At 40.4% G+C, this 12,485-nt stretch overlaps 1 protein-coding gene across 1 annotated transcript in view; it reads right to left on the reverse strand.

The window, feature by feature from the left end:
• Positions 1-12,485, reverse strand: part of atg14 (autophagy related 14) — a 49,560-nt gene that overhangs the window by 14,396 nt on the left and 22,679 nt on the right. Inside the window, exons 7-10 of the mRNA XM_008398629.2 lie at positions 4,620-4,737; positions 4,043-4,133; positions 2,374-2,459; positions 1,936-2,110 (exon numbers count right to left, since the gene is read on the reverse strand). Of these exons, the coding sequence (XP_008396851.1) occupies positions 1,936-2,110; positions 2,374-2,459; positions 4,043-4,133; positions 4,620-4,737 (470 nt within the window). The remainder of the gene's footprint in view (positions 1-1,935; positions 2,111-2,373; positions 2,460-4,042; positions 4,134-4,619; positions 4,738-12,485) is intronic.

Genomic DNA, 12,485 nt, shown 5'->3' on the forward strand with positions numbered 1-12,485 from the left:
TGGCTGTTTCTGACTGAGCGGAGTAATTATGCAGAGCAGGGAGGAGATCGATTATTTTTTCAGAGATTATCTGTCTCATGTTAGGACAGTTTTAATACGCATGTAAAATGTATTTTTTTAAGTTATACGCTGCAGCTTTAAGCAGAGGTTCGGTGTGAGAGTCACTACCTGGTGAAGCAGAAGCGGTGCTCTGTCTGTGAGATATTGCTACCTGTAGCGCGGAGCAGCGGTTCAACAGCGAGAGCAGAACCAGCGTCTTACATCGCAGCTCGAAGACTTAAATAATTTTGCAGGTTATTTGTTTAGCTTTCTGACCGTCATGCTAATCCAGGTGAGTGTTTGTAGCTGTGCGCTGCTTTACCTGCTGTCTGATCCTCCATATGTCTTTTTTACTGCAGTGAGCCTCGATGTAGCCAAACTCCATCAAGTATGGCATTTTATGCCATACTAGATTCGTCGTGTAGATGCATTTTGACGTGCTTCCCCGCACGTGCTTCAATTTTCCACTGCAACATGCAAACTTCCCCATTCACTCAGTGCGTTATAGTTCCACATCGCTTAGGATTTGTTGCTGCGCGTTTGCGCAGGGTGAAGGAAAGAGGAGGCCAGCTGCACAGGCAGGCTGCGAAATGTGAAGCAGGTGATCGATCGGTTTGTGTGATCAGCAACAAGAGATCGTGATCGGCGATCACCAATCATACACTTTTTCACGAAAATCGGCAGATTATGATCGGTGGCCGATCGATCGGCACACCTCTAGTTTCACGTCCTGGTGTTAAAAATATGTTCAGAAATTCAAAATTTCTTGGTGCTGTGGTGGTGCAGGGGCAAAGCACAACCCATGTTGTGCCTTAGTCCTCATCCCAGTGGTCGCAGGTTCAATTCCCGACTTGGTGACATTTGCCACATGTTTTCCCCCTCTCTCATAATCCTCTTTTCTGTCAAACTACTTTCAAATGAAGGCCCCTAAAGCCAACAAAACCTTAAAAAAAATTATTCAAATTGTTTTTTTGTTCACAAGATGAGGATATTTTTCATGTCCTGTAACTCTACCAATTTCTACCAATGGCATGATGGAAAATTCTACTTTTTGCACAACAGTAAAAAAGTTGATGACAGTTTATGTTGTTACCAGTTTTTGACAAAATGGGATACCAAAAAACAGGAGGACCTAGAAACACTAAAAACTACAAGTGTTTGATAAAATGGGATGTCAAACAGATCAATCTTCTCCACTTCCTCTATGAGCCACTGTTGCCATCTGAAGAAATGCACCATTCTTAACCAAAAGCAACCAATCACAGCCAAGAGGAGCTTCTTAGTACTGTCAGTCAATGCTGCTTAACTTGGTATTAGCAGTGAAACATCCTACCTTTACAGGAGAACTGTCATTGCTATGGTAACTAGTGTGAGCATTCATGAAGCTGTTGTGGGAGGGGGAGTTGGTGATGAGCAGCACCACATGAGATTGTGATTGAAAGCGCTAAGACCCGCCTCTTGGGTCTGATTGGTTGTTTCTAGATAACACTGGGAGAAGTTTATCAACACATGATCTTTACCATACAATCATGACGTAATGGCAGTTTCAACAGATATGCAAAAAAAATTTTCTTTAATTAAAGTTACATTCTGCAGTTTTAAATTATTAAGGGGTTTTTTTTGTGTCCAAGAAATCCAAGTGGAGTAAAAACAATGATGGAACCCTCCCAAAGTTTATTAATTTAAGTTTCAGTTGTCAGTGTTGTAGCTCATACATTGTTCAGTCACAATGTCTGCTGTTGTGTTCAACCAACAATCCAGGCTGCAACAACACTCACTCTCTCTTATGTAGCCCTTTGAAATCTCCAGTTAACATTTCTGTGTTAACTGGAGTATCAGTCATAACAGATAGCTCTTCTCTGGCTTCAAAGAGCACAGTTAAACAAGAGTTCTAACCTGAGAGGGAATGTCACAGAATCGTGGACTGGGTACTGTCTCCCAGTCTGTGCCCAGGTCCGTCTCCTCATCTGTCACTGATTCATCTCCACTTTCCTCAGACAACCCCGATGCTTCTGGCTCAACAAATTCTATAGACTCTTCCAGGTCAGAGCTCACTTCGAATGAACCAGTCCTGCAGCAAAACACATAAAACCTCTAATCTTATTGACGCTTAACCATGTTGTCTGATTGGACAGTCTACAAATGTAAATCTCAGACAAAGACAGTGTGGATAAAAAAGGCCCTTTTAGCTTTGTTTCAGACAGGTGTTCCCACAATGCACTGAACACAAAAAAACCCTGGTCTTTCATTGCCACAACCTTGAGAAAAACAACCCAAAGATAAACTTCAAACCTTTAAAAGCAAACACTAACAGGCAAACATTAGTGAACTCACCTGCCCAGGTTATTGTTGTCAAGGGAAACCAGAAACATGATGTTCCTGAGAGTGTGATGAGGATGAAGCTTTTCACTGTTGACATGCTAAACACAAAAGGTTAGAATCAGCTGTAGAAAATTATAAGCTGCAGTCACAAGACCTAGAAATATGATGCACCTTTTCTCACTTCCCTTTCGACATATTTTTCAAATATACATTTTACTAGACTCAACCCTAGACAAAACAAGCTTTTATAAGCACTTTTAAAACAGCAAAATTGACCAAGATGCTGAAAAGACATTATATAAAAACTTGTATATAATGTTTTTATATAAAGAAAAGAAAAGAATAAAGGCAAACACATAAAAGATGTTAACACAACTTGACAAATAAACCCTGAACCCACAAAACCTAACCCCAACCCTCCCATGCTGGGTCAAAAACCAATGAAAAAAGATGGGTTTTAAAGCAGATTTAAAAATAGACAATGATGAGGCYTGGCTAATGTGTGCTAGCATTAAATTCCAAACCCTTGGAGCTGCCACATATCTTAGAAAATTCTCATCAATACTTGAGCAATTTATCAGGAGTACATGAAACTTAAAAGTGGCTAACACATGGAAATTAAAGGAAAAATCAAGTACAGATCCAATACAAATCAAACATTATAAAAATTAATTGGCTATGCATTTTAGATATTTACATAAGTCAAATGTTAAACTAAAGCCACTTGGATGGATGGCTGGGTTGGTAAACGGCCTGTAGTTTATAGCGCTTAAAGTCCAGAGGACCACACATTCACACACTGATAGTGACAAGCTACTGGATTATAGCCATCATAGACATAATAAGCCAATAGGGTGCCCGAACACCCTATTGGCTGTTCGGACACAGGAAATATGGCGGCCATCTTGGAGCAGTCGTCCCTCCTACTTGGCTAAACCAAGACAGCAGAAGAAGCCTCAGCACTGCCGGATATTTTTGTTCAAATCAACAAACTATTGATGTCAGGGATTGGGGCATAACTTTTCACAAGTAACATGAACATATTATTGTCTATATTTTGTGAATAGAATATTACTATACTGTATTTATATCCACCAGTGAAATGCCACATAAGATAAGCTATGATGTTTGGTATAATACCAGGGTTCATCCCCCACTCTGACCAAGAAGTCATAAATCTTAAAAAGTTTTAATTATTTCCTAACACTGACTTAGATTATCTGATACAAGAGCCTACCTTAGAAATAAAACATTATTATATATATTATTACAAATACATTATAAAAACATGTGCCTGCATTCTACTTAGAGTTTGATATCCCTGCTTTCTGAACGGGGCCCTGGAAAAAGAAAAGGAAACAAACAACATGTAATATGTCATGTTGGTTATTTTGTTTTTTTGGTTTATTTTATTTCTAAAACCAGTTTTAGTGATGTAATGAAGTCGTGTGAATCTCTTCAAGATCAGCGTCAGCATTGCTGCAGCAAAATGTAGGTCCTAAATAAACTAAACTAAACCAACAATCCATGGTAACAAACATCTGCATAAATAATAACTGCAACAACAAGTACACAGTACAGGTTAACACGATGTATTTATTGGCAGGCACAGTCCAACGAAGAAGGCATATGAAAAACTACTATGGTTCTCAAATAACATTTCCAGTATGTTGGGGCTGACCTGAGAGAAGCACAGGTGGAGGATGTTGGTGTTGAGCTTGTTCAGAGATCTGGTGAAGCGATGCCGATTGAGATTCTCTCCACAGAACTCGCTGAAGAAACAAGTTAATCACCAGTACTATGGAGTGCCATTTCAGCCAAAATTAAATACATAAGTAAATAAATAAGTAATTATCCCCTTTATTTCTATTTCTATTGATTTATTTATGCATTTATTTATTATTTTATCTAAATGAATAAGGAAAATGGAAAGAGTCTAAACAAATAAGGAAATGTAAAAAGGACAGAAATAAATTCAGAAATACATAAAATAATCAAAAAAATGTATAAATACATAAATATAAATAGGAATAAAGAAGCCAATTACTTATTTCTTTATTTATATATTTATTTATAAATATATAAATAACCCTAACCCTAACTGTGAGCCATACACAGTATTAAACTGTGTATGGCTCACAGTTTAATACTGTGAGCCATACACAGTATTAAACTGTGTATGGCTCACAGTTTAATACTATGTGAGCCATAGTATTAAACTGCACGTGCAAGGCTGGAGCAACCACAAAATGAACTACCTGTTGCAGAGCCTCTTGGGCAGGTTGACATCCAGGATGTGGGACAGAATGGTGACCAGCTGGGTGGCGTAGCACAGGGCAGCACTGATGGTGTGAGCTGGGTTAATGTGGTCAAGCTCTGCAGGACGAGACATGAATGTTTAATTGAAATGTTCCGTCTCCTCAGAGATGTAAACCATTTCAAGTTAACACAATGACTTCCCATGTCCAATTTGGTGACTGTTTCAAACTTGAAGTTTAAATAGTTGAGACTTCTTATGACTAGAATTTATTTAAGCTATAATTCATTTTATTTGAGAACAAAATACACAGGACTGTCTAAATTCTGACCTTTGACTGAAGTTTTATTTTTTTCAAGCCACTCCAAACATTTGCTATATATTAACCCCAAACGTATCAGGAGCTGGGACTTTTTTTTCTTTTGGAGGTTCAATTTTAAAGTACACAATTCTGAATAGAGTACCAGTACATCTTTTCCATCCACTCAGTCTTCCATGCTTAAATACTGCTTTCTCCTATAATGTGTACTGTCCTGCAGTGTGGCATTCAGAGTTGTTTGAATGCCATGGAGCATTACAGCTTTCTCTACATGTCTCCACTCGACCTGTATATTAAACCCACGGGTGTGTGTTTGAGCGTGTTTGTGTATATAGGGTTTCTATTAGGGCTGCATCTAACAATTACACTACCAGCATAGTGGTAGGTTTTCAAATACTAAATTAGTTGATTACAGTCACGTGGTGAACATTCCTTGTGCGTCTCACTTGAAAAGTTCTCTGATAGGTGTAATTAATTATGGTGGTCATATGACCTAACCGATACAAGGTGTACTTACTGATAGCTTAGCAAAAACAATAGTGTATATAAATACCTTCCCTGCAACTTGAAACTCAAGACGCAAAAACCTAACCTGGGCAAACTTAGGAAACAAGTTTGAACGAGAGGAGATCAACCATTAACAGGTGTGATCTGAGGGACTTAGTTTAACTCAGGCAGCTAATCAGCTAACCCACAGAAGGTAGAGGGGAGGAGCATCTGGACGAAGGTTGTTAGACCCAGGCACATCTCCTCCGAGTGATTCCAGCTGAGATGCTCTGAGCGAGCTCGGCTATGGGCCGCAGCTGGATGATGCACTGACTCTCCTGTGAAGGAAAGTGCAGACTTTAACACTTTCTTCTTGCCACTCCTCCATAAAGGCCAGATTTGTGCAGTGCATCAGATTTGTGCAGTGCATCACTGATTGTTGTCCGATGGACAGACTCTCCCATCTCAGCTGTAGATCTCTACAGTTCATCCACAGTGATCATGGGCCTCTTGGCTGCATCTCTGATCAGTCTTCTCCTTGTTCCAGATGAAAGTTTAGAGGGACGGCCGGGTCTTGGGAGATTTGCAGTGGTCTGATACTCCTCCCATTTCAATACGATCACTTGCTCAGTGCTCCTTGAGATGTTTAAAGCTTGGGGAATCTTTTTGTATCCAAATCCGGCTTTAAACTTCTCCACAACAGTATCTGGGACCTGCCTGGTGTGTTCCTTGGTCTTCATGATGCTCTCTGTGCTTTAAACACAACCCTGAGACTATCATGGAGCAGGTGCATTTATACAGTGACTTGATTACACACAGGTGAGAACAAAATACACATGATGATTTTGACTGACTGATGATTCTATTTATCATCATCAGTCACTTAGGACAACATTGGATCATTCAGAGATCTTCGCTGAACTTCTGGAGTGAGTTTGCTGCACTGAAAGTAAAGGAGCCGAATAATATTGCATGCCCCACTTTACAGTTTTTTATTTGTTAACGTTTTAAATATCCAATAAATTTTGCTCCACCTCACGATTGTGTCCCACTTGTTGATTCTTCACAAAATAATAAACATTTTAGATCTTTGTTTGAAGCCTGAAAAACGGCAAAAGGTTGAAAAGTTCAAGTGGTATCTAAATATCTCCCTCACCCTCTTTTCTTGGTCACTATTAACTTTGAACCCAGATTTACATTCACAGATTAGAAGCATTGGCTTGTTTGAATGGTCATCTAAGGGACTGTCAATAATTATGGACATACTGGACTCTGACTCTGTTAAACCCTTTGAACAAATTAGAGCCAATTTCAATATCCCTAACAGAGATTTCTATACAGATCCGTAATTTTGTGAGTTCTCTCACAAAATGTTTGAGTTAGAAAATATAATTGTCATGGCCAAATCTCCTAAAGGACTTATCTTTAAAATATACAGATTATTATCTGGCTCTGATTCCTCAGGTAATGATGCTATGAAGCTGGTGAGGGAGCTTGACTCTGGCTGACATTCAATCCAGCAGATTGGGGAGAGATCTGTAATAGAGTCTTCACACCAACTGCACTTCGGTTTCTATACATGAGCAGAACTTTAAATTTTTCTACCAAACTTATACGTCTGTTCGCCTTCAGAAGATGTTCCCTGATGCTTCAGATCTTTGTCATAAATGCAAAATACATAGGGGCACATTTATTCATTTATTTTGGTCTTGCAATTGTATTCACATTTTCTAGAAAGTTCATCTGACGATACAAGAGTTTTTTAATCATGCTCCGGACATTCTACTTAATGCAGATACAAAATCTTTGCAGATACTAAGTTTCTGGCCAAGAAATTTATACTACCGAGATGGTCAGCACCACAGAACCCTATAGTTGAAATGTGGATATCACAAATCTCTGCTATTATCTCAGTTGAAAAACTGACTCGCGATCTTCATCAAACGTCTGAAAAATTCTGGAGGATCTGGAACCCATTGCAATCTTTCTTACATAGACTGTGATATAACTGGAGATAAGGACTGACCACTCCATCCTTTTTGTTACATTCAATGTGTCACTCACTCTGCTGGCCTTCGACAGTTTGGAAACTTTCTACTTTGAACCATACCGGAGAATGTCTGTATTTTGTGTATGAAGGCTGTATGTATGTTTTCATGTGGACACTGCAGTGCTCCTTGTTGATTTGGGGTGGGTTGTTTTTGTGTGCTTTTGTTGATTTTTACATAAAGTTCTGAAAAAATAATAAAAAGTTTCCAGGCATCATCTGCAATCAACCATCCCCTCACATTCACAAAATCAAATAAACTCTTCCTGATAGCATTGCATGTTGTGAAAGCTCAGGTTTACTTAGCACAGCCACTGATAACGATGGATAAACAGTTTTCCAGGAACAGTAACAGCCAGGAAGTGGAGCATGCTGGCAAGCGCTTGGTGGCTGGGTTTTAACGCATGGAGCCCAGCCGGGCACAGCCCAAAGAGGAGAAGAGGGTTCCCCTACCATGGGCTAACTACCTGTGGGAGGGGCCAAAGGGGTTGGGTGCAGTGTGAGATGGGTGGTATTCGAGGGCAGGGACCTTGACAATCTGATCTTCGGCTACAGAAGCTGTGGAAGTGGAATGTCTCCTCTCTGAATGGGAAGGAGCCTGAACTGGTGTGTGAGGTTGAAAGGTTCCAGATAGAAATAGTTGGCCTCATCTCAATGCATGGCTGTGGTTCTGGAACCAGTCTCCTTGAGAATGGTTGGACACTCTTCCACTCTGAAGTTGCCCTTGGTGAGAGGCACTGGGCAGGAGTGGGCATCTTAGTGCCTGTACACATTGGGGTTTACCCTGGTAAACGAGAGGGTAGCCTCCCTCTTGCTCTCTCGCTCTTGATGAAGGCGGACGCTTTTTTCCTCTGCTCCCTCCCTGCCTGCCTATGCCAGCCCTGCATGCTCTGTTTTTGTCCTGTCTTTTTCTATATTTTTGGAGCCTTTCTTTGCACATCATCCAAATCTACAAATTATGGATCTGGTCAACCGATCTCTCAATGCAATTGATCAAATTTTCGACGAGAAGTCTGTGCACAGGAGAGCCCTCTTATCCTGCGGGGACACACCACACAGGATTCACCCTGGATTTATTCATGATAACAGGATTTCTGCTGTTTGAAGCTTGTGGATTCCTGGATTATCGACAAATTTGTGATGGTCTTGGCCAACTAGCAAACACTCAGACTGTTGGTGTGGACAGAGACGAGGACACTAAAACTCACTTCGAGTAGGCCTGTTACGATAAAGGATAAATCAATTAATGGCACAATAAATTAAACTATCGAGCTCATTTTAATTATCGGCTTTATCGTCTCTTCCTGCCTTTTTTCATTCTGTTGATGACACTGAATGAAAAAAGGCTCAACTCCGGTGCTCTCCACTGACCCTCCCTTCCTCATTTCCTTAGTGTAATGTCCAGTGCACACTACACGAGTTGTCGGCCCATTTGCAAAACCTGAGAGACCACACATTAGCCGACAGAAATCCTAGGTATAACGGTTCGATTGGCTTTGATCGTGTCAGCTGTTTGGGATTCCCCTCAGTAATTTTCCTCAGACAGCACGGAGGAGAATCTGCGCTTTCTGATTGGCTACCTGTCACATTCAGCTTTAAGCTCCCAGTCGGGGAAAACCCGATTTAAATCGGAGTGGCCACGATGATCTACCGTAACACCACACACTACAGGATGATTGGTTACGAAATCACCAGTCACAATCGTAGAACGGCCAACATTCTAAGATTGTTGTAAGCGGAAAATAGGGGCAAAAAATCATGTAGTGTGAACAGTAGTTCACACTACATGGCCTCCCGAGGCCTCCTCCCGGTGGGACATCCGACTGCCTAATGCAGTAGGCATAAGTAAGAATGGCATCATTGTTTCTTTTCTGTGAACCATGGTTATCTCTAAAGAAACACCTGCAGTCATCATTGCACTGCACAAAAATGGCCCAACAGGGAAGAGCAGCTAGAAAGATTCACCTCAGTCAACAATCTATCGCATCATCAAGAACTTCAAGGAGAGAGGCTCCATTGTTGCCAAAAAGGCTCCATGGCGCCCACTGTCTCTTAAAAGTGTTTCTGCTGCGTGACCGGGCTACCAGCAGTGCAGAACTTGCTCAGGAATGGCAGCAGGCAGGTGTGAGTGCATCTACACGCACTGTGAGGCRGAGACTCTTGGAGCAAGGCCTGGTCTCAAGGAGGGCAGCAAAGAAGCCACTTCTCTCCAGGAAAAACATCAGGGACAGACTGATATTCTACAAAAGGTACAGGGAGTGGACTGCTGAGGACTGGGGTAAAGTCATTTTCTCAGAGGAATCCCCTTTCCGATTGTTTGGGGCATCTGAAAAACAGCTTGTTGGGAGAAGACGAGGTGAGCGCTACCACCAGTCTTGTCTCATGCCAACTGTAAAGCATCCTGAAACCATTCATGTGTGGGGTTGCTTCTCAGCCAAGGGAGTCGGCTCTCTCACAGTCTTGCCTAAAAACACAGCCATGACTAAAGAATGGTACCAGAATGTCCTTTGAGAGAGAGCAACTTCTCCTATCCGTCCAAGAGCAGTTTGGTAATGAACAATGCCTTTTCCAGCATGATGGAGCACCTGGCCATAAAGCAAAGGTGATAACTAACTGGCTCAGGGAACAAAACATAGAGATTTTGGGTCCATGGCCTGGAAACTCCCCAGATCTTAATCCCATTGAAAACTTGTGGTCAATCATCAAGAGACGGGTGGACAAACAAAAACCTAGGAATTCTGACCAAATGCAAGCATTGATTGTGCAAGAATGGACTGGTATCAGTCAGGATTTGGTCCAGAAGTTGATTGAGAGCATGCCAGGGAGAATTGCAGAGGTCCTGAAGAAGAGGGGTCAACACTGCAAATACTGACTTGCTGCATTAACTCATTCTGTCAATAAAAGCTTATGTTTGTTACAGAAATAAGTATGAGATGAAAACATCTGACATTCACACATGAAAACCAGAGAGCAGCAGATCATGTGAAAATATAATATTTGTGTCATTCTCAAAACTTTTGGCCATGACTGTAGAGCTGCTGCTCTTTCACGTCGAGAGGAGCAAGTTGAGGTGGCTCGGGCATCTGGTTAGGATGCCTGAGCCACCTATATATATAAATCACCCTTAGATTTAAAAAAAAAAACCAGCCAGTGAAAGACATAGCCTATTGTCGAGGATTGATGAATCCATCCAATTGCCCAACCTTACATTCCAAGCAATAAGCAAAGATGAAAAAAAAGTCAGTTGTGGGTTTGTTTCCATGGCTCAATGTTGGTCATATGTTTAATTTGCAGATGTATGTTTTGTTAGGGTTAAGGATTGTATGCCATTTTATTATTTATGAGTAGTTAAATGTTAGTGTAGTTATAAAGTTTTCATTACCGAAACATTCTTATTCATTACTGACATATGTTTTTTCATTACCGCTATGCTCAATTTTATGATAATTCATTTAGATTATATAAAATAATTATTTGAACTTTTTAATTCCTCAATGAAATGGTTAGACTCTTTATATTATGGTTGTGTTGTTTTTTTTTCAATTTAATGATTTAACACAAAATTAGAACTAAAATTGATTTTAAAAATTGTATTCATGTTACGGTAATGAAATAATTGTTTACATTAAAATAATAAAATGTGTTATTAATGACTATTCTTTTTGTTGGTACATTCTCCTTTGTGGACACTGAAGTCCTTGGTATCCAGAAAAAGTGGAATTTTTTTTTGTGGTTTCATATTTCTTCATCAAAATTGTGTTACGGTAATGAATTTATTTCCTCAAAGTCAGACTAAATGTCTCAAAATACCTTAAAAAATATGCATAGAGGTTATAATTTTACACTGAAAAATAAATTTAGATTCTATTTTGTAAAGGTGTGTTTTTGTGTGTATACAATGCTTTTTTATTTTTGCTGTATATTGCGCCATGTTCGTGAGAATCACCCAGCCGCTCTATTTGCTGCACTATGATTTTGAGGTGACTATGTTTTTTCATAGTTAAAATTTTTAACTGAATAAACATATAATAATTACCTTTACATATAATAAACATTTCCACATATCATGTCTGATATCCACCAAACTCTCAGTTGCACGATATGTCAGCTGTTTGGGATTCCCCTCTGTTCTTACGTCACCCCGCTTTCTAATTGGCTACTTGTCACATTCAACACGTTGTGTTCTTGTTCCCAGTCAGGGAAATTCCCCAGGGCTTAAAGAGCTCCGGCCAGGGGCCGGATTTCCAGCTTTTGACCAAACGGTCCGCCTCAACTGTAGTCTCCGGGCTTAAAGAGCTCCGTCTACAAAGATGTCTGCCAATCAGAATTCCAGCTCCCGTGTTCTAGACCAATGACTGTAAAACGGTTTGTAGAAAAGAAGCGCATGCGTTCGGTTCGGTGATTAAATCAAATGCGATATGAAAGAAGATGGAGTTTGTCTGACCCGGTAAAGAAACACGTTTACTTGAGAAAGGAATTAAAAACAAGTGGCGCTGGGCATGGCTAGAGGAAAGGGGACAAGACGGGAAGTTGGCGGAAACTTTTACAAAAGGGGGCGCTGGGATTCCTTTGGGGGGCGTTTGGTCAATGGTAAACTTTACACCTTACAATCACAACAATACCAGTTTAGACTTTGAGCAACTTGCTAAAACTGTATTTTGTAGCGTTTATTTTATAGCGTTAACACGGTGCTGTAAGTGGTCCGTTATGAAATGGGTGTGATATAACGGTACCACAGCACTTTTAAACTTCAATAATCAGAATACAGAAATTGTTTTCGTTGTTTTAAAAGGTTTATGTCAGTCTGCCTTTTCCCCATCGATACGGTTCCCGACCGCCCTGCCCCATGCTGGGTAAAAAAAAACAACAACAAAAAAAAAGAGCTCTGAAACAGGAGTAGCGGGTCATAAAACGGAGCGACGAACTACATGTGAATTATGGCATAAAAACAGAGAATCTGATGCTGAACAGTGAAAAATCAACACATGATGTGAAACACATGACGATTAGGCGGC

The sequence above is a fragment of the Poecilia reticulata genome, linkage group LG22 (genome assembly GCF_000633615.1).
Source record: "Poecilia reticulata strain Guanapo linkage group LG22, Guppy_female_1.0+MT, whole genome shotgun sequence".
In the NCBI taxonomy this organism is placed as follows: Eukaryota; Metazoa; Chordata; class Actinopteri; order Cyprinodontiformes; family Poeciliidae; genus Poecilia; species Poecilia reticulata.